This window comes from Motacilla alba, chromosome 26 (assembly GCF_015832195.1).
Source record: "Motacilla alba alba isolate MOTALB_02 chromosome 26, Motacilla_alba_V1.0_pri, whole genome shotgun sequence".
Lineage (NCBI taxonomy): Eukaryota > Metazoa > Chordata > Aves > Passeriformes > Motacillidae > Motacilla > Motacilla alba.
The window spans coordinates 2,149,125-2,177,063 of record NC_052041.1 but is presented as its reverse complement, the minus strand read 5'-3'; the positions used below and the strand labels follow the sequence as shown (position 1 = coordinate 2,177,063).

General features: G+C 47.8%; 3 protein-coding genes and 2 long non-coding RNA genes across 7 annotated transcripts in view; 3 read left to right on the top strand and 2 right to left on the bottom strand.

Annotated features, from left to right (window-relative positions):
• LOC119711883 lies at positions 1-9,394 on the bottom strand. Its single transcript, XR_005259767.1, has 3 exons — positions 8,247-9,394; positions 5,272-5,448; positions 1-156 (listed from the first exon to the last, which is right to left on the bottom strand). It is a non-coding gene; the product is annotated as an uncharacterized LOC119711883 (long non-coding RNA).
• On the top strand, positions 2,345-5,448 carry LOC119711881 (parathyroid hormone 4-like). The gene is made up of 3 exons (XM_038162538.1): positions 2,345-2,506; positions 3,885-4,095; positions 5,224-5,448. The coding sequence occupies exons 1-3, from the start codon at positions 2,418-2,420 to the stop codon at positions 5,419-5,421; spliced, it is 498 nt and encodes a 165-aa protein (XP_038018466.1). The 5' UTR covers positions 2,345-2,417; the 3' UTR covers positions 5,422-5,448.
• Positions 7,379-21,762, top strand: STK38 (serine/threonine kinase 38). Its single transcript, XM_038162537.1, has 14 exons — positions 7,379-7,578; positions 9,437-9,569; positions 12,039-12,090; positions 12,230-12,352; positions 13,349-13,432; positions 14,106-14,229; positions 14,635-14,789; positions 16,342-16,444; positions 16,989-17,050; positions 17,597-17,714; positions 18,063-18,186; positions 18,886-18,981; positions 19,225-19,319; positions 20,143-21,762. Exons 2-14 carry the CDS (start codon positions 9,439-9,441, stop codon positions 20,271-20,273), a joined length of 1,398 nt encoding a protein of 465 aa, XP_038018465.1. The 5' UTR covers positions 7,379-7,578; positions 9,437-9,438; the 3' UTR covers positions 20,274-21,762.
• A 41-nt stretch (positions 21,763-21,803) lies between these two features.
• Positions 21,804-23,233, top strand: LOC119711879. The gene is made up of 2 exons (XR_005259766.1): positions 21,804-22,747; positions 22,952-23,233. It is a non-coding gene; the product is annotated as an uncharacterized LOC119711879 (long non-coding RNA).
• An 817-nt stretch (positions 23,234-24,050) lies between these two features.
• Positions 24,051-27,939, bottom strand: part of KCTD20 (potassium channel tetramerization domain containing 20) — a 32,403-nt gene continuing 28,514 nt past the window's right edge. For all 3 annotated transcript variants that reach the window (XM_038162408.1, XM_038162410.1, XM_038162409.1), the window contains one exon: positions 24,051-27,236. In XM_038162408.1, coding sequence (XP_038018336.1) covers positions 26,944-27,236 — 293 coding nt within the window. In that variant the 3' untranslated portion in view covers positions 24,051-26,943. The remainder of the gene's footprint in view (positions 27,237-27,939) is intronic.

The following is a 27,939-nucleotide window of genomic DNA, read 5'->3' as shown; positions in this document are numbered from 1 at the left end:
TAACCATTCTGGGATTTTATTATTAACCAGCTCCTGAGATTTTCTGTGAGTAACTTGAACTTGCTTGAACACGTCCAGAAGAGAGAAACAAGGCTGGTGAAGGGCTTGGGACACAAGCCCTGTGATGAATGGCTGAGGGTGCTGGGGTTGTTTAGCCTGGAAAAAAAAAAGAGATTCAGGGGTGACCTTATCACTCTCTACAGCTCCCTGAAAGGTGGCTGTGCTCAGGTGGGGGTCAGTCAGGACAAGAGGACACAGCCTTAAGCAGTGCCAAGGGGAGTTTAGGTTGGACATCTGAAAAAAATTCTGAACTGTAAAAGCGATTGGGCACTGGAATCATCTGCCCAGGGAGGCGGTGGAGACACTGTCCCTGGATGTGGTTACAAAAATCCTGGACATGGCACTCCGTGCTGTGGTTTAGTTGATGAGGAGGTGTTAGGTCAGAGGTTGGACCAGATGATCTTAAAAGTCTTTTCCAGCCTGGTTCATTCTGTGATTCTGTAACTGGGTTTTGCTGACTGTACTTTACAGGCATCACCAGTACTGTTAATTTAGATTCCTCTTACCCAGCTCAGGGTCCACACCTGAGCCATAAGAACAGGAAAGGAGCAAAATCTACTTCCACACCAGAGACACTTTTCCTGATCAACCCTGGAAGAGCTGGATATCCCCTGTCCATCATCCTGGGGCACAGTAAAGCTGTGTTAGAATCAAAAGCTCTCACAAAACAGGAGAGACTGCAAAGGAAGAAGAAACTGCCTGCAAAGCTGTGATATTTTCCTTAGTCAGAGCTGAATATTTTAAAATCCAAGATTTATTATTGCTGGAGCTGTCTCATTTCCCTGGCACAAGGCCTTAGTCACGGAGTGCCGTGCAGCCCATTCCATTGTTCCTGAGCTCTCTGGGCTGCTATAAAAGGGGCTCAAGGGCACTCGGTGTCACTGCACTGGAGCATCACCACGGGGCTGGCAGGAGACTCTGCAGGTCAGGACTTCCCTGGGAGCCACACACCATCAGTAAGTGGATAATGTTCCTTTTGTCGCTGGGAGATGCTTTTAATTAAAGTTTCCTGTTGATCAGAGTAGCAAAGTGTCATTTCTCTGTTGTGTCTGAGCAGTTCTGCATTAGCATAACTTCAAATATCCCTCAGCATTTAATACACACACCTCTATGTATATTTATGTGCATGGATCTGCATTTAATACACGTTTTTCATCAGAACTAATACCCACTTGTTATTTCACAACTAATTTGATTTCAACATATTGCCCAAGAAAATTACTCACAAATTACTAGGGCAGGCTTATTAAGAACAAACTTGTTACAAGCAAATACAGAACTGATGTGTATTTATGTTCTGTTAATGTATAATTTGCTTTATTATCCAGTCACTGACAATACTCTAGTTAGTACAAAGACAAGTCTTTTGAGGAGATGCTGAGTTTTTTATAATCCCAAATTTCTTCTGCTCAGAAAGAATTATTCCTACAAAAAATTGTACAAGAACTTGTCTTTACTAGTCTTACATAACAATTTAATTCTGCAACTTTTGTTTTGTTGTCCCTCCAGGTTTTGATGTAACAATTAATACAGGAATAAAGGGCTAGGCTGGAGCCAATCCTAAAGCAGGGTACAGTCATTTACCAAAAATGCAGAAATTTTAGGGCTAGACCTGGTAATAAAGGTATGGTGGGGTTGAAGGGATGGGTAGCTATGGGTGTACCAATGGCATGAGCAGATGTAGAGCTGGGTGAAATGATAACATCGATTAAAATTATCATTTTTAATTGCACAATTACATCTTCTACTTGTCCCTTCCTTAAGCCAGAAATCCACTTCTTCACAGAAAAGAAATCCAGCACCAGTCCAATATAATCCTGGATATTTGGGTGTCAGCACTTGTCTTGCTCATGGAAAAGGTTGTGTTATTGAAGGCCCAAACCCCAGGGCTGTGAACATGTTTTAACTTGACATTAAAACTTTAACTGCTCCACCTTAAATACCTTTTCGGTTTGATGATTTTCAGCAATCCTGATCTTTGTGTCAAATTGCTGTGAAGTTTTTTTATCAGGAGGGTCTCTTCCAAATCCTCAAAATAATTTTCTGTGCTTGCAAATGCACAAGAGTTCAAAATGTTATATCAAGAGGCAACAGTGGGAAAGGAGATTTAGGGCTCTAAGCAAGGAAATGTAGAAATATCCCGTGAATCCTATCTGTCCTTTCCTGTCTGTGTTACAAATCCACGGGGCTGGGATGATGTGGGAGGTCCTGGGATGTTTTACCACGGCACAGTGCTCCACTCTCACCCCTGCTTAAAGGCTGAAATTCATTTTGCCAGGTGACAGCAAGAACAGAGGAAGATTTCTGATCACACTGTCAGCTTCTGGTCCTGTGGAGCTGATTTAAAGAAGAGAGAAATGCTCCTGCCCCAGAGATCTCTGCAGACAGTTACATTTTTGGCAATTCTTTTTTTTGCCTGTTTTGCGATGGGCCAAGACCTTGAAAAGTAAGCAATATTACCTTTTTTCTTCATTGATATCTTTACAATACTGCTCACTTTTGATTTCATGGGCTGTGTTCTGCACTGCTCTTAGATGCTCCAGGCATGGCAGAAGAAAAATTTGATGTATTTGATACTGCACCATTTTACCTCACCCTCTCTGCAGTATAAAATCAGACCAATTGCATTTTTAGATGTGTAACATGGACCACATTTCAGCTGTCACTTTTAAACACAGAGTGGCAAATCACACAAGGATGTTCAGCCGAAGCCATGGAGATGGCACATGCTGAAATTCCATATTTAGGTTCCCATTCAGATCCAAATCTGCAGTAGGAGCCTATAGCTGCAGTGAGATCTTATCTAAGCAGCCTGGAATCCTGAAACATTTGCATCTGAGGTTTAGCCTGCCCTCCTCAGTCAACAGTTGACTAAAAAATTTTGGTGTATCTGAAGAAAATAGGAGTTTGGTTTTGATTTTATTTCATGGACATCAGTGATTTCAGGTAAATTACTCCCGAGTTACAACTCTGGAAGGAAAGAAACAAACCCAAGAGTCCTGTAACACTGAGGTAATGGAAAGGGAACCTTATTCTTCTATTGAAACCTCTGAAAAGAATCTAAATTTGGGAAAGACCAAATTGTCAGTCTCCCCAGTTTACCTTTCTTAAGAAAGAGGAGATTCAAGGCACGCCTTTGGGAACAGCACAGCATTTCAGCTTTGCTGGAATCTGAAATGCAGGCAACTCTCAGGACTTTGGGCCCGCAAGCCAAAGCTTAGAATGAAACACAGGATTTGGTCTGAGACTTTAGAAAAGGCTTCCAAACTTAGGTGCTAGAAACAAGAAAGTGGATTTATAGTTTAAAGCAGGGACACATTAAACTAAGCAGAAGAAAGTTCAGAGTTTTAGAGCCCAGTGCTGTAGGTTCGTGTGTCAAAACATGATTGGCTAAGAAAGCTTACACTGTAGCATGAGTCCTTAAGATAAAATATTTAAAGATTAAGTAAAAAACATAAATATCCTTGTTGACAGTGTTTTATTAGTTAATAAATCCTTAAAAAGTCTTCCAACTAGAGGTCTTCTGACCTTCTGAGCCACGCAGTGAAGATGTGAGCCAAACTCACCCTTCCTGCCTATGTAGAAGATTAAAAAAAAAACCAAACCACACCATCTAAACCAACTCAAACATCCCGTCTCTAAATTAATTCAAAATTCCTACCAAACCCCCACAAGCTTCCCATCTGCAGAATCTTTAGGCTTCTTGACAGGCTGCTGGAGCCTGAGGCACCTGCAGCGCTCCTTCCTCAGCGCAGAGAAGCATCTGGGATCCGTGGATGCAAACCCGCATCTCCCATCCTGACTCCGCCTTCCTTCCCCCGCAGCAGGAGGGCACTGACCGAGCACCAGCTCCTGCACGACAAAGCGAGGGCGGTGCAGGGGCTGAAGCGGCTGCTGTGGCTGCAGCACGCCCTGGGTGCCGTGCACACCGCCAGCAGCAGGGATGTCCCGCTCCCGAATGCCAGCTGGGACCCGCAGGAGAGCCAAGATCCCTCCGATTTCAACAGCAGCCACGGAGATGAGGCTTCCAGCCTGGTGAGGATTCCAGCTTCCAGCCGGCTGCTGGAACCGAGTGAAGCTCAGGGCCTCCTCCCACTAAAGCAGCTGGATGGGAGGATCCCAGAGGGTAACTGGAACCCACAGCACCTTTTCAAGCCCCTTTGACCGCTCCCAGCAGTGTCAGCCCGGCCGACTGTCCCTGGCTTTACACGTGCACTGCTGGAGAGAACAGCTCCAGAACAAAGGGGAACAGCAAAATGAAAACCCTTAAGGGCATTCACTCCTCCAGGTGTTCACAGAGACCGTCCCACAGAGGGTTAGGGTTGGGATTAGGGTTGGGGTTAGGGTCCTCTCCCATCTGGGTGCTGTGACTGTGAGATCCAGAACTCCAACAGGTCCCTTCTCTTCCCCCACCAGGGCCCTCCATCCATCCCACCCATCCCATCCATCCCATCCCACCCATCCCACCCATCCCATCTATCCCACCCATCCCATCCATCCCACCCATCTCTCTCACCCATCCCACCCATCTCACCCATCCCATCCATCCCATCCATCCCACCCATCTCTCTCACCCATCCCACCCATCTCATCCATCCCATCCATCCCACCCCATCCCATCCCATCCCATCCCATCCCATCCCATCCCATCCCATCCCATCCCATCCCATCCCATCCCATCCCATCCCATCCCATCCCATCCCATCCCATCCCATCCCATCCCATCCATCCCATCCCATCCCATCCCATCCATCCCATCCATCTCTCTCACCCATCCCATCCATCCCACCCATCTCTCTCACCCATCCCACCCATCCTACGCATCCCATCCATCCCACCCATCCATCCATCCCACCCATCTCTCTCACCCATCCCACCCATCTCTCTGGGATGTCCTAGGGGTGTTGCAGCCAGCTGGGGCTCCTGGAGCTCGCACTAGCAGGAAGTTTGGGTCATTAATCTGCACATTCACAGCCCAATGTTTTGACCAAGAACTTTAACCCTGAATACAGTGAATTCCATTCACACCTCCTGCAGTCATTTCACACTCTGCTCTAGTAATCACTTTTCTTATGCTGGAGTTACAAAGGATTTGCCCTGCTCCTTCAGCGTGCAGACTGCTTTAGGCACCTCACACCCTCAGGTTTTCCTTCATTTTTTCAGGCAGAAGTTGGCAGTGATCCCCATTCAGCCAAAGCCCCAGACACCCACTTTGTTCTGCTGGTGGAGGAGATGAGAATGAGCTTTCAGGGTCCCTCTTTGAGCCTTTTGTTCCACAGCTCCTTTCCTCAAGTGAAATCCTCTCCAAGAGCTCCCACAGCAGCAGGAAAACGGATTCATGAGGCCACCTGTGTTTCCTGAGAGGTACGACTGGATTTTGCTGTTCACCTTTGATAACAAACAGAGCATGTCTGTCTAAGCAAAGCAAGGTCCAGTTTGACTGTAAAGTCACTCTTTTAGAAGATAAATCTGTCATGTGTGTTACAAATATATCAGCTTTTCCATTGTGCAGGGACACTGTTTTAAATGCTGAAAAATGTCCTCTGTTGCTGGTAGACTTCAACTGTGCTGAATGCCATTCTCAGTGATTAAATTGTCAATAATAAAAACCCTTTTCACCCTCTTAATTGCACCTGGTTTTTATTTTTTTTTTGTAGAAATGTAAATAAAATGAAGCGCAACAACATTTTCCCAATGTCTCCAAACATCTGGGATGAGTATGGGATCACATTTCTTAGGTTATGTCATTCCTCACAGCTCCCTATTAGATTCCCAAGGCCAGCCAAACCATTATTGAAGCTGATGGTTTCAGATATTTCAGATGAGCTGGGAGGGGCAAGATGAAAATGGGTTGTGCAGCCCAAGCTGTACAATGAGTTTGCTGAGCTGGAATGCAGAGTCGGAGGATGGAGCCCTGGGGACCTGACTGTGACAGCTCAAACCTCTGGGAAATGATCCTGTCCTGCCCAGCACACTGTAGATCAGCCTGTCCATCCTTGTGGATGCAGTTTCCTTGGGGTCTGAGGGGCTGTTTCCTTGATCCCTGAGAGGCAGAGGTGACTGTTGGTGGCTTGGTGGCCTCTGTCCCCAGCACACCTTGCTCCTGTGGCCATTGGGGGACGTGTATCACCTCTGCGGGGATGGGAAAAACCAACCTGCCCTGGGTGGTGAGCCCAGGCTGCGCGCTGGGAGGCTGCAGGTCACAGCATGGGAATGAGGGAAGTTGGAAAAGCAGCCAGGACAGGGCTTCCCATGCTGGGAGGAGTACCCCGGGAGCATCCCAGAAGCACGGCAGTGTAGACACACAGTTTGTGGTAACTGGGAAGGGGGGCTGTGGCTGAGCCTCCTCTCCAAGGGGCTACAGCTGTGCAGGTGAACAGCACTGAAGGTAATGAGCCACGGCGTGCCCAGGTGCACCGACCAACCACAAGGGAAGGAATCTGTGGGGCAGACAGGAGCTATGGGGCACAGGGAATCTACAGGGCAGGATTTATGGGGCAGAAGGGATCTATGGGGCAGACAGGAGCTATGGGGCACAGGGGATCTGTAGGGCAGGATCTATGGGGCAGAAGGAATCCGTGAGGTGGGATTTCAGGATCTATGGGGCACAGGGGATCTCTAGGGCAGGATCTATGAGGCAGAAGGAATCTATGGGGCAGACAGGAGCTATGGGGCACAGGGGATCTGTAGGGCAGGATATATGGAGCAGAAGGAATCTGTGAGACAGGATTTCAGGATCTATGGGGCACAGAGGATCTACAGGGCAGGATCTATGGGGCACACAGGTGCAGAGCATGTACGATAAAGGTGTAAAAGGTTGTGCTGAAGAATGAGAAAGGGCAGACTCTCGCAGCCTTCTGAAGTGACGTGATGTTACTCTGTATAGGCAGACGCTTGAAGCCTTCTGCTGTGGTATGGTGTTACTGTGTACGGGCGAATGCTTAGAGCCTTCTGAAATTGCACGGCGACACTGTGTATCGTGGACGTCTCAAGTGAGACAGATGCTGGGACATCGCAGGCAGGCCGGCACCCCAGAGCTGGCAGCGCCAGCGCCTCTGCCCGCACCGGGGGAGAGCAGGGGCTGCTCCGGGTCCGCACCAGCGCTCCAGCGGGCCCCGCGCTGCGCGCTCCCCGGCCGCGGGCAGGAGCCCCGGGCACTGCGGAGCCCCGGGCGCGGGCAGGAGCCCCGGGCGCGGGCAGGAGCCCCGGGCGGTTCGGAGCCCCGGGCACTGCGGAGCCCCGGCCGCGGGCAGAGCGGGCCCGGCGCAGGCGCTGCCGGCGGGGGCGGGCGGGCGCGGGGCTCCGCCCGGGCGGGGCGGGCCGGCCGCGGGGCGCCTGCGCTGCCGTAGCGGTCCTGGGCCGCCCGTCCCGGCCGGGTCGCTGTCGGTGCGGGGGGCGGCGGTAGCGGCGCGGGGGCTCCGGTGGCCCCGGTCCCGAGCCCCCCACCCGCCGCTCCGCAGCCGCCTCGCCGGGACCCCGCCTCGCCCGCAGCTCCTGCCGCCCCGCCCGGGGCTCCGGGTAAGCCGCTCCCGCCTTGTTCCTGCGGGCGCCCCCCACCCAGCGCTCCGCATCCTCTCCCCGCCCTGCTCTTTCTCTCCCTCCCCGCGGGTCCTTTGCCGCTCCGGGGAGCGCACTGGGGGCGGCTGCCCGGAGCGCTCGGCGGCGGTGGGGCCGGGGTCCGTCCGGCGGCCGGTGCTCCTCCGGCGGGGCGGCCGCGCCGCGGGCCCGGGGCCGGCGGGGCTCCCCTGCTCCTCCTGTGTTGGTGGCTCGGGCCCCCTTTGTCCGCTCCCGGGGATGCTGCCGGGCCCCTCCGCCGGTCGGGCCGCGGGGCCGCCGCCGCAGTGCCACGCCGGTGTCACCCCGGTGTCACCGCCCCGGCTGAGCCCCGCTGCGGGGGTGTCCAGCCCCGCTCCGTCCCGCGGCCCCCGCGGTGGTCGGTGGGCTCGGAGCGCCCATCCCCGGGGAAGGGGCCCCGAGCACCAACAGGTGGTTTGGCCCCGGTACTTTCTCTTTCCTTCCCCTTCCTTTTTTATTTCCCTGCACCCCTTTCTGTCAGATAATTTTCCTGGTTTGTTCTCTAGGAAGTGAAAACCGCCCATGGCTTTTACACCTCCCATTCACAGCCACAGAGTATAACCCTCACCTCTGGGGCTGCAACCCCCATTTCTGGGAGTGTAAGCACTCACCTCCGAGGTTGTGACCCCATATCCAGGGGTACTCGCAGAGCGTGAACCCCTTCCCTCCATTCGTGTCTGTCACTCTGAGCTGCTCTTGCATAAAGCCATGATTCCACCTCACGTAAAGACATAATTCCATCTCAAAAGTCACCCAGCTGGAGACGGTCACCAGCTCCTGTCCCACGAGGAACCTGTGAAGACAGCACACACGTAGCTGCTGTCTGGGAAGGAGGTGGTTTGCAGGGCCCTGCCTCGTAAAGATCTGCAAAAAGCGAACAGAAAGAGTCATTCAAGCGTGTTGGCAGCACCCAGGGTTGTAAAAATGGGAAGTGTCTCACCTATTTTGTCTGTAATTTCTAGTAATAGTTGCAAAACTCTGTTACCTTACTGCGAGTTATGTGGTGTGCAGGAGGAGCAGGGTAAGGTGTAGTTGTACATTTGGAATCTTTGGGATTTTTTAATGCATGTCAGGAAATAGAGCTGGGGTGTCAAATACACTGGGGGTGCCACACTCCAGTATTTATATACTGTATTCTCAGAAACAGAAAGGATATTAAAATACATATATCTTTCTTAGAAATAAATATGTCAGATACTTACACTAGGGTTTGGGTTTTTGGCTATTTTTTAAACTACAACTTGCTCAAAGGCCGTGATCCTCTGCATTTGGCCAAATTTCTCTGAGAAAACATCTAGTGAAAGTGCTTAAGGACAACTAAATGCCCTTTTCACTCATTCCTCAGTTGCTCTCTTATTGGGATGACTTTCAGGATTTAGATAAACTTCACAGCAGAAGAGCCAGTAGGCAACTGGTGGAATTATTTCTGCAAGAGTTATGGGGGGAATAACTTCTGGATTAGATATTTCAGTGTGATATTCCTGAATTTTGAGCATTCATTAAAGATAGAATGCGGTGGGAGCAATAAACATTTGCAGTGCTGGCTGAAATTGTGGTTTTTGAGGCACAAAGTTTCTTAAGTTTCCTTCCCTCTAATTTCAGATCAAAAATGTTCAAAACAGGAAGTTTGACTTGTACCTTTTATTTTGTAAGACTTTTCCCTGCTTAGCTTAGACTGGTGGTATTTGTCGTTAAAATCTGAACTCTGTGATTTAGCATCACTTAATGGGTATGGATTCTTGTTTGAAGGTTGGTTGTCATTTGTAATGTTTGATGTTCCTCCCTTCTCCTCTCCTACCAGCCATGGCCATGACAGGCCCTACGCCGTGCTCATCCATGAGTAACCACACCAAGGAGAGAGTCACGATGACAAAGGTGACATTGGAAAACTTCTACAGCAACCTCATAGCTCAGCACGAGGAGCGAGAGATGAGGTAAAAATCCTTCTTGATTCCCTTCCAAACCGGATAACAGCCAAAAGTTATATTGAATGAATTTTGTTTTCAAAGCACAAATAATAAAATCTTCTGGTTTGTGTTGGAAGGGACCTTAAAGCTCATGCAGCTCCACCCCTGCCATGGCAGAGACACCTTCCACTGTCCCAGGCTGCTCCAAGCCCTGTCCAGCCTGGCCTTGGACACTTTCAGGGATGGGGCAGCCACAGCTGCTCTGGGCACCTGTGCCAGGGCCTGCCCACCCTCAGAGCCAAGATTCCTTCCCAGTATCCCATCTATCCCTGCCCTGTGGCAGTGGGAAGCCATTCCCTCTTGTTCTGTCCTTCCAGGCTCTTGTCCCAAGCCCCTCTCCAGCTCTCCTGGAGCCCCTTTAGGCTCTGGAAGGGGCTCTGAGCTCTCCCTGGAGCCTTCTCCTCTCCAGGCTGAGCATTCCCAGCTCTCCCAGCCTGGCTTCAGCCCTTGGAGCATCTCTGTGGCCTCCTCTGGACTCTCTGCAGCAGCTCCAGCTCCCTCCTGTGCTGGGCCCAGGGCTGGGGCAGCTCTGGGCTCTCACCTGAGCAGGGCAGAAGGGCAGAATCCCCCTCCCCTGCTGCCCACCGGGGGATCAGCGCAGGGCTCAGGGGGGTCTGCATGGGGGCATGTCCAGCTCTGCCTCAGAGCAGCCCCAGATCCTTGTGCCAGGGCTGCTCCCCGTCCATTCTCAGGGTTGTGTGGGATTGCCCTGACCCCCTGCAGCGTGTACAGGAGGACAGTGCAGGAGCCCAGGAGGGGCTGTGGTCAGGAATCACCACTGCTGCCTGGGGTGACCTGAACCCGGGGCACCTCTTTAAGTCCAGTCCAGCCATGGACTGCACTGAGCTGTGTGGCTGAACTTTGGCTGGGACCCTCGGATTTGCTGAGTGTCCTCAAGCTGTAGCACTGGGACTTCTGCTGCTCTCCCGGCTCTCCATGGTATAACCAGAATTTGGAAAATGGTTGGTTCAGTGTCGGTTTGGCTTTGCTGCTTAACAAGCTCCCTGAGGAGCCCCCCAATGCCTGCTCACTGCAAGAACTGCAGAAACGAGGAAGCAATTTAGAAATAAATACTAACGTGCAAAGATATTTGCTTCAAAGCTTCTGAGTAAAGAGAGGCTGACGTCCAATTCAGGCAGAAAATATCACTGATTTAATTAGTTTCTTTCTCCTCACAAAGCTCTTGCCTTTAAAATTTATTTACCTATTTTGAGCACTGTTGTGTGTTCACAAAATCCCAATTTTTTTTTTTTTCTGTTTAGGATCAAGACCTTGTCTGAACAAACAGACTGGACTTTATAAGTTACATGTGTTTTGTAACAACACGTGTCTGTGGGTGTGTAATTTGGAGTTTAAATGGTGTTGACACCGTACCCTGAAGTGCAGATTGACCCTATTAGGAATATTTGGGGAATTGCAGCATGGCTTTGGCATCACTCAGTCCTGCTGAGCTGTTTAATTCTGTGTTTTGCACAGACTTTGCTGCTGGGGTTGCTGGGTTGAGTGTGGGTTGGGGTCACTGGGCAGGGCTCACTGGTACTCGAGCAAGGGCATTTTCATGTGCCTGATTCTGAAGTGATAACCCCAAATATTATCACATCACAGCAGCTGCAGAGAGCCCCAGGAGACAGGAAGAGGATCTTGCAAAGAATGACTTGCAGAAAGAGAAGGAATTTTTGTATATTTTAATGTCCCAAACCACCAGGCCCCGTTCAGCCAGCTGTTAATATGACTGGCACTGGGAAGAAGTTCCCAGAACACAGTCTTTGCAAATGTCCCCTGAAGTCATTCCCCTTCTAAAGTCTTGCTTCCTCCTTTCTTTTCTCCCAAATAATCCCTTTGTACTAAGACTGTAAATATTTCTGATTCTTTAAGGGAGAGAACATGTACAGACAAGTTTCCTCTTCCCAAATATTTTGAGTATTTCAGGGATTAGGAAATCTAAAATAACTTTTCTCATCTTGCATGTGAATAGTTTGAGATGCAGAGAAATTTTAAATGTGTTTGGATATAAATTCTTCCTGGAATAAGTGAAATTTTGGTGTTTGAATGCTTCTTACAGCTCTGGCCTGAAGTGACTTGCCCAGATGTCAGAGAGACAAGAACAGACCCCAGATCTCTCAATTTGTATTTGTGGACAGCAAAAATGTACACTTGAATAACTTGTGGAACTCAAGGCAGGTTTAGTTTATTAAAACCAGAGAGGACAGGGTTGGAATTATAAAACTGCATAGCAGATTCTTCAAAATTAATTTCCTGTCTCAGTCTCTTGTACATCTTTGCCCTCATAACTTGCTGGCACAGACCAGAGGCTGTGGATCTGTGCACCTTGTTAAGAAACAACGTTAATCATTCAACCTGTTTTTTTTTCTAATTTGATTTAAAAAGCAAGGTTAATGATTCAACCTTTATTTTTCTAATTTGTCTCTGCTCTAGACAAAAGAAACTAGAACAAATGATGGAAGAAGAAGGCCTAAAGGACGAAGAGGTAATGAATATGGAAAAGCTATCTTAATGGTTAAATACAAGGGATTTTCTAAATGGAAATCTGGGATTTTTCCTTGGAATTGCTCTGGTCCCTGTGGGAGCCACCTGCAGAGCTCTCACTGGGGTCTCTTAAACTCTAGAAAAGAATCAGGAGGTCGGCACATGCACAGAAGGAGACGGAGTTCCTTCGCCTGAAGAGAACCAGGCTTGGGCTGGAGGACTTTGAGTCCCTCAAAGTAATAGGCAGAGGAGCATTTGGAGAGGTGAGTCCAGAAAAAAATGACCACGTGTGTTTTTAACTGGCTCTGGTGTTTGTTAAAGACTTGCTCAGTTTGTATAAGCAAAAGGAAAGTTTAACAACCACAGATTGACTTGAGCTGAACAGTCACGTGCAGCTGGTTTTTTACCTAATAAATGCTGGTTCAAGACATCCTGTGCTTTCAAGGAAACAGAATGATGTTGAAAGTGATCTGATGGACAGCTAAAAACGGGTTTGCAGTGGGTTTTAAAGGTGAACTTCTGGGGCTGGACTTAGGGAGAGGTGGAGAGCCCTTGCAAAGGCTCTTCTGGTGGCCTTCAGAGAAGAGGCTTTGGATCACCTGCTTTAGGTGTGTGGTTTTTTCTGATTTAGAGATGGGGTAATTGAGAGGTGTTTTAAAAACTTTTATTCTATTTTTAGTCTCATGTGAAGGGTGAGACAGTACAGATGTTACCATTCACGCCATCACAGTCAGAAGTTAACTACTTCTTAATTACAATATATTATAAGTGTTTCTTGGTCTGTCAGTTTTTGCTACCCTATGTTGTAAATGCTTTAAAGCTAGTTATCTAAAGTAACTCTTGGTGGGTATTTTATATATATAATATAGATATATTTTATATTAAAAATATAAAAGAATTGCAATGTATTTATTTAAAAACTTGTTTCTAATTCTGTTTTTCTCTCAACAATGTTTATCCTATTCCGTAATATTTCTTATCTCAAAGTTTACATACAAATGTATACTATGTGAACTTTCTGTTAAACTTCAAGAATTCTCTACAAATCTGTTTCCTACAGGTGTGAATCACTCACGTTCCCCTCTAAAATAACTGCAGCTCTCAGCAGTAGCAGGGCTTCCTGCCATTGCTGTGCACTGTGTAATGCTTCTTGTGTTTTACAGTCTGAGATGATTTCATGGAATGGAAGGCAAGGGCTTGATACCCAGCTTTGTCAAGAGCTGGGAATGGTGGGTTTGATCAGTCTTTGTGTGCCCCAGGTGCGCCTGGTGCAGAAGAAGGACACGGGGCACGTCTATGCCATGAAGATCCTACGCAAAGCTGATATGCTGGAGAAGGAGCAGGTGAGGAACCCCCGAGCAGGAGCTGTGCCATCCTGTGTGCAGAGCAGGAACAGGCTTCTGAGCTTTAGTAGCTAAAAATTCTGGGGGTTTTTGTGTCTTTTCCTGTAGAGGAAATAAGTCAGAAAAATCTCAGAATTCACAAGGACTTCTTTTCTAGTGGGCTCATAACACAAAGTCCTGTGCAAATGATTCCGTGCAGGCTTCAAGGCCAGTGTTTTGCTGCATTTCTGACTTGCAGGATCAGATATAAATATCAGAGCTACAGCTGCTGGAATTCAGACTCAGAGACATAAAGCAGCAGCGTTTAACATATTTAAGGCTTTTCTTTGCTAGCACTTCTGGATATCTAATGATCTGGGACAGTCACGTGTTCAGCACTGGGATGAAACTCTTGTGTTTTTAAAAAGAGATCTGAAGATTAGGTATATTTGTAAAGAATTGACATTTTTGTTTATAGGGTTTATATAATGTATAGGTTTATTAGGTGTATATAATAGGTATAAAATATATGTATATAATCAACCACATGTTGAAGTTCTGATAGTGTTTCTGCCTTGGTGCAGAAGTGTGACTTTTGTCTTCTCAATATTTGATGCTGTTCAGAACAATAATTGAATTGCCTGTGAAATATATGAATTTAATAAAACTCATCCAGTGCACTGTGTCTGTCCAGGTTGGCCACATCCGTGCAGAACGGGACATCCTGGTGGAGGCAGACAGCCTGTGGGTTGTGAAGATGTTCTACAGTTTCCAGGACAAGCTAAACCTCTACCTGATCATGGAGTTCCTGCCTGGAGGTAACTCTGGGATGCAAGGGCTGCTCTCCTTTTGTTTGGGGGTTGCTAATTTCTTCATTACAAGTGCAGTCTGGGACTAGAGTGCAGTGGGTGCCCTGCAGTGGTGTTTGTTGTGTACATCTGGAGGGGGAAACAAGATTTTTGCTCTTTAGGGTACTGAGGTGTTTGGGCAGGCTTGAGGTTTCCTGTTTGGGTCTTCAAGCTGCAGGTAATTAAACTTGGCTTTAATATTCTAGTTCTTACCCTAGCTATGGCCTGGCTGTCTGTGAAGCCAGAGCATATCCAGGTTTGGCAACCTCTGAGCTGCTGGTTTTAGCTGAATGCAGCAGAAATAGCTTTTTTCTATAAATGCCTTCAAACTCAGTGAGAGTGGAGCCTGTGTGTTCACCTCTGGGGGGTTTCCAGGTGACATGATGACACTGTTGATGAAGAAGGACACTCTGACAGAGGAGGAGACTCAGTTCTACATCGCTGAGACCGTGCTGGCCATTGACTCCATCCACCAGCTGGGATTCATCCATCGTGACATAAAACCAGACAACCTCCTCCTGGACAGCAAGGTATGGGCTGGCCAGGGGCTGGGCAGGAGCAAAGAGGCCTTGTGATTGCTCGTATTGACTTGAAGGGGTGTTGACAGTTGTGGAAGAAGATGGTGCTTCTTTATTTAGTGCTGCTCCTTGCAGCTCTTGAGGGGCATATTTACCAAACTGCCAGGGAAAATCCCCAAAAGCCAGGAAAGACCCCAGCTCCACTCAGACCTTGAGCTCTTCTGACAGCTGTTTAAACTATTTTTGGCTATTTCAGATGCAGTTTAAAGCACGTGGTTTCAGTTCCCTCTTGGGCAAAGCTGTTTCCCTTTTCTCTCCCATCTGTTACGCTCCCACTTGCCGGCTCTGCTCGTACCACATGTGGAGGACATGGCTGTTCCAGGAGCCAGGCTGAGAGTGGAGAACCTCCCTCAGGGTCAGGGTGCACTCCTGAGGGCTGCCCAGGCTACCTGGTTATTGCAGGCACTTTGCAGAAATCCCAGTTGTTTCAGTGTCCTCCTATTGCTCACTCCAATCAAGATTTCTTGGAAAGAGCTTGCCAGCAGTAAATAATGACTTTCCCACTGCTGTGCAGCTCACTGTTGGAATTACTGCAGAATCCCAGAATGGTTTGGGTTGGAAGGGGCCTGGAAACTCATCCTGTTCCACCCCCTGCCATGGCAGGAACACTTTCTGCTGTCCCAGGTTGCTCCAAGCCCTGTCCAGCCTGGCCTTGGGCACTGCCAGGGCTGGGGCAGCCCCAGCTTCTCCAGGCAGCGTGCCCAATTCTGAATGTTCACATCTAGACATGGCTGCATTTGGGGTTTTGAAAAGGAGGTCTATTTTATAGATACACTATTAAAAACTGCTTATAGACAGTGTGGTCACGTTATGCACCAGGACAGATTCAGTCACTGAATTGAAGGTGTTTTTAATCTCTTGGGGCCAATTCACAACCCAGGGGCTGCAGCTGCCTCTGGAGAAGTTTCCTTCCACCCTGAAGTGGTTGGGAACTTGCAGAGCAGAGGTTTCCTGAAGTAAATTGTCACTGGGCTTTCTCTGTGGAGTAGCAGTGGAAGTATTGATGGATTCATTCCCTGCACCCATCCAGTGTTGGCTTTAAACAAGGGAGGCAAAGGACCTTGAGGGGCTGGAGCATGTCCAGAGAAGGGAATGGAGCTGGGGAAGAGTCTGCAGCACCAGGAGCAGCTGAGAGACCTGAGGGGGCTCAGGGGGGACCTTTCTGCTCTCCCTGACAGGAAGGTGCAGCCAGGTGGGGGTCAGGCTCTTCTGCCATGTCTCAAGTGAAAGAATGAGAGGAACTGGCCTTAAGTTGTGCTGGGGAGGTTCAGATTAGATATTAGATTTTTTTTTTTCACTGCAGGAGTGGTCAGGCATTGGAATAAATTGCCCAGGGAGGTGGTGGAGTCAGTCTCTGGAAGTGTTCAAGAGGCATCTGGATGTGGCACTTGGGCACATCGTTTAGAGGTGTTGATGGTGGTGTTGGGTTCTCCTCCAGCCGTGCTGATGCTGTGATTTACCATGATGTTGGTTTTTTTTTTGGTTTTGTTTTGTTTATTTCTAGGGCCACGTGAAACTCTCAGATTTTGGTCTGTGTACTGGACTGAAGAAAGCCCACAGGACAGAATTTTACAGGAACTTGAATCACAGTCTTCCCAGTGACTTCAGTAAGTTCTTTGGCTCCAAAGGGTGTCTGGTTGGTTGCTCTTGGGTCCTGACAAAACTCATTTCAGTGTGAGGGTGTGGCTGCAGTGGGGAGTCTAATAATCAACTTTACATCTAGAGGTGGATTTTCATTTGCTGTAAAAGAATTTCAGTTACTTGAAACCCATTTTCATTTCCAGGAGTTTGTCTCTGAAACAGACTCTGCTGTAGCCCTTTGCATGTGTAATAAAATGAGAACTCAGCGAGCTGGTAGCTGCTGGCTGGATCTCAAATGTTACTGAAATGAATAAACCAGCACAGTCTCTGAGTACCCAGGGTTATTCTCGAGGGGAAGAACTTGGATCATGGAGTTACCTCAACCCTGAAAGCATGGTTTGCTAATGAAAGGCTCAGTCAGGTGTTGCCCATATTTCATAGGGTTGGAAGTTGCTGAGAGGTTTGGGTTTGGGGTATTAACACACATCTTAAATGAGATCTTTAGTGTAGTGGTTTGGGGTTAAAAATATATTGGGTGTCCAGTAGTCACAGTTATTGAATCTCCTTCAGCTTTCCAGAACATGAATTCCAAGAGGAAAGCAGAGACTTGGAAGAGGAATCGCCGGCAGTTGGTGAGTAGTTCCACCTGCTTGGAGATGTTCCTGCTGAGGTGTTGCATCCACATGGAATGTGGATTCACATGGAAGTTTTTAATGCATCTGAGTTCTGGACAATCCTGAAAGGAAAAGATTCAGGCATCTTTTTAAAAAGAAGAGGAATGACTCTAGTTTGTCCTTCATCCATCTGCTGAACAGCTGGTGACATATGTGCTAGAGATAGCACTGCCATAATTATTTACGTGGATCTCTGAAGTCTCCCAGCCAAAACTCTCAGTTCTTCCACTTCCAGTCTCACAAAGGGCTGCTGACCCATTCCAAGGTGACCCATTCCAGGACAGTGATACCCTTCTCTGTTTCCCTGGTGCTATTTTAAGACTCTTTCACGTGAAGATGTTAATTTTGTCTCTGCATATCTTGAAAGAAAGGCTTTAAACACCTTTGCTAAAGGATCTCGAAGACAATCTGGTGTCTTCTCAAAATAACCCCTGTTGTAGAAGTCCCCTTGTCCATGTCAGGCAGTTTTCCCTGCAGGTGCACAACTGATGGTGTTTGTTGCAGGCTTTTTCTACGGTGGGAACTCCAGATTACATTGCTCCTGAGGTTTTCATGCAGACTGGATACAACAAGCTGTGTGACTGGTGGTCCCTGGGGGTCATCATGTACGAGATGTTGATTGGTAAGGAACGGGCAGGGCAGGCTGTAGGTGGGAAGGGTGGAGCAGGACATCAGCTGTATTCATAGAATCCCAGACTGGTTTGGGTTGGAGGGCACCTTAAAGCTCATCCAATGCCACCCCCTGCCATGGACAGGGACACCTTTCACTGTCCCAGGTGGCTCCAAGCCCTGTCCAACTTGGCCTTGGACATTTCCAGGGATGGGGCAGCCACAGCTGCTCTGGGCAGCCGATTTCTGTGTTTGGGGTCAAGTTCTCAGAGCATGCACTCCTTGCCTGGTCTCTGAGGTGTGTTCTGGCTTCAGGAGTTAGTTTTGCTTGATCCAAGATGATATTTTTGTTTCTTTTCAGGTTATCCACCATTCTGTTCTGAGACTCCTCAAGAGACCTATAAGAAAGTGATGAACTGGAAGGAGACCCTGACATTTCCTCCAGAGGTTCCCATCTCTGATAAAGCAAAGGATCTTATTTTAAGGTGCCAGCCTCATGGTTTGCCAGTTAATACAGCACTAATTTTCTTGTCTTGTCTCTGTATTCTGTGCCTCTCATGGCTTGTTTCACGTGGAAAACCCTGATGCTACAAACTGTTACACACATGCATCAAATGCTGAACTCCCTGGTCAAATACGTTCATCTCTCAGGCCATTTAGTGGTTCCCTGACTAAACTGTGCTAAAAAGGAGTTCCCACGGAAGTGCTACTACTCTGGCAAAATGGTTCTGCTCCATAGTTTGCCTGCAGGCTTCTCATGGAAGGACACAAGCTCGATCCTTTTGACAGAGCTTCTTGCAACAGCAGTGATTTTGCCTTTGTGTGCACTGGAGCATACAAACGTATCCCAGTGCTTGCTGACTCATTTGTACTTCAGTATCTATTCTCAGGACAGAAATATGAATGTCTGGTTTTTTTAGGCTTTATATGTTCTCCTCTGCTCTGTCCTGAAATAGCAAGGTCACGTTATCCTGTTGTGAAGGAATAGCACGTCTTAACTGTGGCATTGGACATGACATTCCTGTACATAACTCTGTGTGTTGGTTTTGCTGTGGAAGTTCTTAGTCTGCTCCATTTATATGTTAACAAACTGCAGCAGTATCAGTTCAGAAAGCTGTTCCATTTCTGGATGGAATGCTTTCATTTTCATTCTCCCTTCATTTTCATTCTTCCTTCCATCCCAGATTTTGCTGTGAATGGGAGCACAGAATTGGTGCATCTGGTGTGGAGGAAATAAAGAGTAACCCATTCTTTGAAGGGGTTGATTGGGAGCACATCAGGTAAGATGCTTTGCAGAAAAGCAACTGCTCTTCTCTAGGGACTGCTCAGGCCAGCCCTGGTCTGCAGCAGGGAGCAGCTGACTGGCATTTATCATATCCAGCTGTGGGTGAGAGCATTTTGTTCTCTACTTGAAGCTTGCTGAGGTTTAGGTACCTTCAGGCTTGATTCTGTTAAGAAATGAAAGCTGAACCCTGCTTTGTCTGCCTTGGAAATCTCAATGCTTCATCTGCTCTTCTTGGCAGAGAGAGACCTGCTGCGATTTCAATAGAAATTAAAAGCATTGATGATACCTCAAACTTTGATGAATTTCCAGAATCTGATATCCTTAAACCAACAGGTAAATGATTGTTTGATTGTCTGTGTAAACCTTCCTCTTCTCCTGTAGAATAATCCTTCCTGTTGGTCAGATTGTACTAGATGCTGATTTTGGTTTTTTATCATGACCAAATAGCTTGGAAGCCTTGTGGTGCAGGGGGTGCAAGCTGGAATTTGGGTTCCAGGAGATGCAGGCTTGTAAGTGATGTGGGATTTGCCTGAGAAAGGGCAGCTCCCAGAGGCAGCAGAGCTTCCAGAAAGTTCAGATCTCAGCAGGCCTGAGAGCCCAATGCTGCCAGTTGCCCTCGGTGCTGATTCCTGCTGGCACTTGGACTGGGGGTGGGGAAGGGTGGAACTCAAGGGATGTTCTGCTGTGAATCTCTCAAGCAGCACAGCATAGCCATACATCTGCTCAGTGAGTTTAAAAACAGAATCCCAGACTGGTTTGGTTTGGAAGAGACCTTAAAGCTCATCCCACTCCACCCCCTGCCATGGGCAGGGACACCTTCACTATCCCAGCTTGTTCCAAGCCTGTCCAACCTGGCCTGGAACGCTTCCAGAGACTGGGGCATCCACCACGTCTCTGAGCACCCTGTGCCAGTGTTTCACAGCTCACATTGTAAAAAATTTCATCTTTCTTCGTGGTCTGAATCTGCCCTCTTCTAGCTTACAGTGCTTGTTCCATGTCCTGTGTCCCAGCAGTTCTTTCCTGGGGTTGAAGCATGAAGCTGCATCTGCGTTTAGGATGTTTGTTTCCTTTAGAAACATTCATCCAGTGTTTTGTACGAAAATAAACTCTGCAGCTCCAAAGGATAATTAATTCTATTTCTTCCATGTCTTCCCAGTGGCAACAAGCAACCACCCAGAGACAGACTACAAGAACAAAGACTGGGTTTTTATCAATTACACCTACAAGCGTTTCGAGGGCCTGACGGCCCGCGGAGCAATTCCATCCTACATGAAAGGAGGGAAGTAACACAGCTTTCCCTGGGACTTCTGAGCCGTGGAATTCTGTTGCTGTACTTTGGGGTTTATACCCATAAAAGACCTTGTTCTTTTTTTTAAAGAAAACTTGAGGGCTGTCAACTCTTGGAGAATACTTCAGGACCCTGTTTTGTTACACACCTGGTTGTTATTAAGGATTTTTTTTTTCCCTGCGCCATTGAAAAATTCCACATGTTTGCATCATCTCTGCTGCCAGCACCTTTTGCTGTTTCAGGAGCAAGAGTTTTTTTTATATTCTTTGCTAGACTGTCCAGTCCATTGGGAGATGAGAGCAAGCTTTCCCTTTGGCATTGCAAAGCATGGGATTCTATAGGACTGCGTCCAGTCCTGCGTGAAGTGACAAACTCACTCTGCCAATTCTGCCAGCACTGTTTGCCCAGTAGTTGAGGACTCCAGGCCAGAGGAAACAAAGCAATAATTGAAGCTTGAGACAGACAACTCTCCAGGAAACTGTCTAGTGGAAGGACACAACTCAGATTGCCTTAACCTTTGTAGTGCTGTTTTCATAATGCTCCCTGGAAGCCTCTTCAATAGCATTTCTCAGCTCTGTCACTGTGGCCCCCAGTTCTGGTGCACTTTACTTTTGGTACTAAGTGACCCTCGAGCCATTTAATATTTTTTCTAAATTAAAAAATTGTGCAGCACTCTTTCTTTCCCAAATAGAGGAGAAATGGGCCATTTCCTCCACCGAGCGCCGAGTTTTTGGTTACTGTATGTCAGGATGGATCCATAAACAATGCAGATAAACTACAGCTGGTCACAAAGTGGGTCTGGAATTAGAGCAGAGGGAGGGAATTCCAGGAACCTGATCCTTGGGGGGCGAAATGTGCACAGCTGGGCCAGCCCCGAGGCTCCCCAGGCCGGCTGCTGCTGTTTCTCAGCCACCTCTGAGCTCTGCTGCATCCTCGGTGGTTTGAAGGCCAAAGCCCAGCTTCTGTGGCCTTTTTCTGTTGGTTTTGAGCAGAACAGGATCAGAATGTTGCTGCTGGAGCCTGCCTGGTGTTCCCTCACAGAGCTGCTCTTGGTGTACCATCTGTAGCCAGAGTGTTCCATGGATGGTGCTCATGGGGTCACTTTTGGGGCACTGGAACTCATCATGTCCATTCATTTATTGTTGCCTACTCTAATTGTAAAAGTACATTCAGTTCTGATCAGGGTCTCTCCAGGAGAGCCCCAAAGTGCCTTTCCTTGCCTAAGCCTCTCACAGAACATGAAAGCATTTTGGGAGGGAGGATTCTGCCTCGGCTGAGCTTTTCCTGATTTGTTTTTCTAACCAACAGCTCCACGTTGTGCCCGTTTGTAGTTAACTGCACTTCCAGGGGCAGGTGGCCTTAACCCTTGCGCCTGCATGGTTCCAGTCTGGAATTTACAATCAGATATTAAAAATACAATTCAATGAGTTTTCTAAAAGCCTGTCTCAAATTGTCTTGGATTCCTGCAAACTTCTCTTGGTGCTGTACACTAACAAGACAAAGCTCCAGTGATGTCTCACAGGAAAAAAAAAAGGCTTCCAGGTCCGTTTAGTCCTTTCTTGTTTAGAAAATGAAACAAAATGGATTTGTAGTAGAACATTTTTTTTATATAGGTGCTTTTAGGGAATGTTTACCTAGATGTCTCTTGACTCGAGTGCCATCCTGAAGGACTGGTGGGGGACTGCCAGTACTGTACAGAACTCGTCAGGGTCCTCCCCTCACCACCCCTGTGCTTTTTGTACATGTCCTACGAGTTTTTGACTTGCCATAAGCAGTTCAGACAGCAGTTGGATCCTACCAAGCTGAAATGCAGAACTAGCCTTAATGAGAAGTCCCAGGATCTCTGTAGTCAGAAGGGCTCACTCGGATGAATAAGGGCTAAGGAAGGAATGACTTACAGGATCAGGCTTTGGTCAGCTCGTCCCTGCATCACATTCTGCTCCCTTTTGACTTTGCATGAAGGACTGATACCAGCTTCTCAAACTGTTCCATCCTCATCCTGCAGTTTCTTCTAGTCATTTGAAAATGTTGCCTTATAAACCATTGGAATTAATGTAAGACCATTTCTTTTTTCAATTCTTAACAGCTTAGTTACTGCCTTAAAAACAAAAATCAAAATCCTTTGAAGCTGCTGTGGATTAGGAACAAATGATTTTGAGAGAATAGCTGCATTCTTAGCCCTTTACTCAAAGGGACCAGCATTTTTATTTATAAATACCAAAGATGAAGAAGCTAAACAATTTTGTGGTAAGTTGCTGTGAAAAACCAGCTCTCTAGTACTGTGCATTGTGCATTTTCAGTGCTGTGTTTGAAGTGGGACCCCTCAGGTGTGTCACTGGACTCCAAGGTGAAGTCTTCAACGGCACGAGGAGCAGTTGGGTACCTCATTCCTGTTGTCTTCCAGCAAAAGTTGGATGTCTTTGAATCCAGTCCTGCTGGACACACCTTTGCAGTGGGAGGTTCTGTATCCCAGGTAAATTGTAAGCCTGCATCCTATTCCGTTTTTTCACCAACATTAGGGAAAAAAGTGTCCACCAGTATTTCCTTCCCAGGATCCATACTTCACTGCTAACAGTAAGGATTTTGTATGCCTGTTACATCTCCCGCGGTAGCCAAACATTTTGTGTTTTGAGGTTCTTAGTGTCTTTTACCTCTTTTTTTTTTTTTATTTTTTAAGCTGCTGTTGCTGGATTTGTAGAAGTAATTCCAATCTGAATTTCCAATGGATCTGAACACCTTATGCTGCCAGTTCATCTCTGTATCATGCCTAGCACAAAGCTGCACTAAGTGTTTCTTATCACTGTGCCCTGACTCTGCCTTAACCTCTGAGATGAAAAAGTGTTCTGTAAATATTCAAAAGCTGTTACAAAATTGCACTGTACAATTTGACAGGTGTAGTCAACTTTTTATGGAGCGATCTCATTGTGTTGTGTAAATAAAATCCTCTTAGTAAACACAATCTTGTTGGTATGTTGTGTTTTACAAACAGGTATCAGGGAATCCTGGAATGGTTTGGGTTGGAAGGGTTTAAAGCTCATCCATTCCCAGCCCCTGCCATGGGCAGGGACAGCTTCCACCATCCCAGGTTCCTCCCAGCCCCATCCAACCTGGCCTTGGACACTTCCAGGGATCCAGGGGCAGCCACAGCTGCTCTGGGTATCCTGTGCCAGGGCCTGCCCACCCTCCCAGGGAACAATTCCTTCCCCATATCCCATCTATCCCTGCCCTCTGGCAGGTGAGAAGCCATTCCCCTTGTCCAGGTCCTGATGAAGAGTCCTCCACTTTTCTTGTAGCCCCTCCAGGTAGTGGAAGGTGCTGTGAGGTCTTCACACAAGTCCCACCTTGTTTGAACTGTTAGTGCCCTTGCCAACCTTCACCAGGAGAAGCCTGGAAGAACATCCAAGGCTGAAGATGGAAATCCAAAGCTGCTTTCTTCTGAACACAAGCAGGTAAAAGTGAAGAACACTTTTCACAGCGCTGACCAAAACACTGGGGCTTGTTGGAGATGCTGCAGCTTGAGGGTCAAGGAGTGTTGGTGCTGCCTTTGGAACATCCCTGCAATGAGGGGTAGGGATGAAGTGAACTTTGGGGTCCTCTCAGCACAAATGGTAGGAACACCTCCCTGCAAACCGGGCTCTGATGCCAAACTACTCCTAGGACTTTGGAATCACAACTCACACTTAATGAAGCAAAGAAACAAAACCTTGTAGCTCTCTATGCCCTGCCTGTTCTACTGCATGTTAAAAACAATTTTTAAAGGAGTCAAACAAGTCACATATAATTTATACTTTAATACAGAAAAGAAACCATACATCTGGGGTTCATACACAGCACAGGAGCACTTCAGTACATCTAGAGTAAGACAAAAGTTGACCTTGTACTTGAAGTAGGTGACTGTGCGAGGAGGAAAAGCAAATACCTTTAAAATTTGATTCAGTGTTCCAATGGAACTCACTCTACTAACAAAATTTAAAATCCAAAATGAATAATTACTTGGGAAAGCCAATAAACTACAGTGGGTAAGTGGAAAAAACTGCATGGAAATCATGGGAGCAGGATAATGTGCATCCCATGCTGAAGGTGCAGTTGATTGCACAGGGAACCACAAAAACTGACAGTCTGTAACCCCCATGAGGCCTGGTGCAGTTTAATAAACTGCCTGAATCCTTCCAGAGGCCAGCTGCCCCTGGGCTCAGGGACACACTGGGTGGGATTTGGTTTGGCTGGATATGGTCCTTTAGCTGTCAGATCCCACAAGGTGCAGCTGAGGTGCAATTCTCAGCACCTGATGCCTTGACACAGTCCTGAGGAGGAGCTCTGAACAGCAGCCACACTTCAGTCCTTAGAGCAGAACGTGTGGAACCTCCAATTCCAGCTCAGCTGGGCAATACCAACACTCATTTACTTCAACCTGACACTGCTGGGGAAATAAATACACACTGGAAAACATCATCACAGAGCCTGAGGGCCATCCCTGCTGGGCACTCAGGGCCTAGGGACAAGTTCCACCACTGCTGGGCTCACCAGTGCTTCTGCTGTCCCGAGGAACAGCTCATCACCAAGGCAAGGCCTGGGTTGGTCTGGCCCCTGGTGGAGGCTCACGGTCCATGTGTCTTCCTCTCTCTAGCATGTAAACAGCAATTCATCTGGAGCAACAATGGAGTGCCTGCATATCACCCCAGCTCTGTGCAGGCACCAAAGGACACTTCTCTCTACTGACCCAATGACACACAGGGAGGAGTTTTCAAAAGCAGTCAAGAGAAATTTAGGCATCTGAACACCTGGGACTCTTCGGAGGTCCTGGAATCTTCCCATAGGCACTTCTTTTTAGAAGAAATCTATTTGCTGCACTTGGGAAAGAAGCTAAGAATGGAAACACTGAGAGAATGGAACTTGTATCCATACTAAAGGAAACTAAAATGTGCCTTGGCAGACATTTGTTACTTGCAACTAAAAATTTCTGCTTGATCTTGTTATGTTACTTGCACTGAAAACCACAAACACCTTGGCAGCAACCAGCAGCAAACTTCACTGCTCAACTCACCATGCACTTGGCAGTCAGAAGGAGAACAATACAAGTTTGCTTGATGCTGCACCCTGGCAAAAAAAGGATTAAACTTTCTAGGGCCAGACTGATACCTACACCTCCATTTTGCCAAGTCTGACCAGGTAACTCAACACTCAAGCAATTCAGGCTTCAAGACCTTTGTCAGAGCAGCACTGAGCTGCCCAGCTTTGTGAGGAGCTCTGTCCCTCTCCTTCTTGAATGGTTTCAGCTTTTCTTTGCACTAGCACCACGTTTTAAAACTCTGGTTTGGGTACACAGAGCCTTTACACAGCCTCAGAAGTGATGGCTTTGTGAGGCAGTTCTGAGTGCCCTCAGCTCAGCTGGGGCAGTGCAGGACTCACTGTGTGCTCCTCAGGGGTTAAGCCAGCTCCCACAGGGAACTCCCACAGGGAATTCCTACATGGAACCCCCACAGGGAACTCAGTGCTGCAGGAGCAGGACCAGTGAGGTTCCAATCCACCTGAGCTAAAGCAGCCTGGAGTGTGCCTGTTCTTACAGTCACAGCTTTGCTGGCCCTGACCCAAATTCCCAGAGCCTTACACAGATCAGGATAATACACTCAGAGCAGCAAAGGAGTTGTTCCCAGGTATGTGCATTTTTCTCTTCTTAGGGCTGGTTTACTAGTGGTATTTCTTACCTGCCTGACAGAAAAATGGTCCAGTCAGTTCCAAATTGGGAAGAAAGTAGCTGGCTTTTTAAAGCTGCAGCAGCAGCTCCTTGGGGCATCTACAGCAATTCTGCCTAAGGCTGATGAGACCAAGGATTTTACTCAGGTACTAAACTGGGAGCTCCTCCACTGGATTTGTCTTAGCAGGGGAATGGAGAAGACAACTCAAAGTCTTGAATATGCACAGTCACCTCTAGAAAGCTTCTTACATCTATTTGGCTATTAACAGATTTATTTTATTGGTAAAATATCAGCTACAGTCTCTTTTGGGTTTTTCTTCAGCATGATCTACTCATTTTACTGAGCTTAACAGAAAACATCCCTAAAAACAATGACTCCATCTCACAGAGAAGTACAGATGGGGAATTCCTGTGAAAATGCTTCCTATGGAACTGGTTCCTCCTTCCTAGGGCAGCAGTACACCACGCTGGATCCGAAGCCAGGTGGCAGTGCAAACAGATTCCTCCGTGCTCAGGGTTCGCTGTCACACTGTGCTACATTTCTGCTGGTTGATATAGAATATCATCTGTCCTGCTTTGATGTTCACCTCTGCAACTCACAGAAACAAAGCTGTGCCTAACGGTAAAGGAAAGCTTTGTCTTGACAGGCCCAGAATTTCCTCTCATGTCACACAAGACGTTTCCACACTTGTGCTCTTCTTTCAGAAGTTTAGATAAAATATTCAGCACCCACAATCCGGAAGCCTTTGTAGTAGAAACATCAGGTCATTTCTTTTTGTCTGAGCAGACGTTGCTTTTGATTGCACAATTAAGACTATGGAGTGTGGCTCTTTATTAACATGCTTGAAATACGACAACGTAGTAAGAGCATGGACGAGGATAAAGCACCTTGCAGGAGTCCGTGTCCCATCACCTGGGATGAAACTGCAACGAGAGGCTCCCACATCCAGCAGGATTCTCCACCCTGAGCCACACTAATCCGGTAGATCGTTAACAACCATTTGGGAGAAGGGGGCGTTCAGCCTGTCCAGTTCATCCACTTGGGGGGGGTGATGCATGATAACCTCGTGGTCCTCTGAAACGTCATCCCCCACCGTGACCAGGTTTGTCAGGGATTTGCTCCGAACGCACTGGAAATCCACGTGGCGGCTCTTGCCCTCCTCCTTCTCCCAGGACATCTGGATGAACGGCCGCTGCACGTAGTTGTAGATCACCTCGGAGCGGCCGCCAGGCCTCCTCTTCACCTTCTCCTTACAGGTGGGATACCCTGGAAACACAGACAGCCACTCAGTTCCACTGCACCTCTCTGACTCACCAAGGGGCAACAGGATTCCAGAACATCCGGGTAGGAGTGACTCTGGGGTCAGAGTGGGACACACGCACAACTCAGCAGACAAATGCTCAGATTCCAGACAAATGCTCTGATTCCACATTTAGCATTACTGGCTTGCAAAAGACTGTTCTGTTTTCCCCTGAAAAGGAGTCCTGGAAGGCTGGCTGGGCATCCTTCAAGAAGGAAAACTTAAAGCTCCAGGAGCAGGTCATCCCCATGTGCCAAAAGATGAGCCAGGGAGGATGAGAAGGAAAAAGGGCCAGAAAATCAGGAGGACTATGAGGATGTCGTGAGGTATGTGGGGAGAAAATGGGGAGTCAAGGCTGAACACGAGCCCAGGTGGGCAACAAGGCCGTGGGCACGTGGGCTGTAGCAGCCATGGTCTGTCCAGCTGGCCCAGGGCAGTGATTGTCCCCCTGTGCTGGGCACTGCTGAGACACCTTGAGTACTGTGCTCAATTTTGGGCCCCTCACGGCAAGAAGGACATTGAGGGGCTGGAGCCTGTCCAGGGAAGGGAACAGAGCTGGGGAAGGGTCTGGAGCACCAGGAGCGGCTGAGGGAGCTGGGAAAGGGGCTCAGCCTGGAGCAAAGGAGGCTCAGGGGCAACCTTCTGGCTCTGCACAACTCCCTGACAGGA

Coding starts and splice junctions, on each gene's coding strand:
- LOC119711881 (XM_038162538.1), top strand. CDS start 2,418: ATGCTCCTGCCCCAGAGATCTCTGCAGACAGTTACATTTTTGGCAATT. Junction 2,507..3,884: donor ATGGGCCAAGACCTTGAAAA/GTAAGCAATATT, acceptor CTTCCCCCGCAG/CAGGAGGGCACTGACCGAGC. Junction 4,096..5,223: donor GAGATGAGGCTTCCAGCCTG/GTGAGGATTCCA, acceptor TCATTTTTTCAG/GCAGAAGTTGGCAGTGATCC.
- STK38 (XM_038162537.1), top strand. CDS start 9,439: ATGGCCATGACAGGCCCTACGCCGTGCTCATCCATGAGTAACCACACC. Junction 17,051..17,596: donor AGAGGAATCGCCGGCAGTTG/GTGAGTAGTTCC, acceptor TGTTTGTTGCAG/GCTTTTTCTACGGTGGGAAC. Junction 17,715..18,062: donor CATGTACGAGATGTTGATTG/GTAAGGAACGGG, acceptor GTTTCTTTTCAG/GTTATCCACCATTCTGTTCT.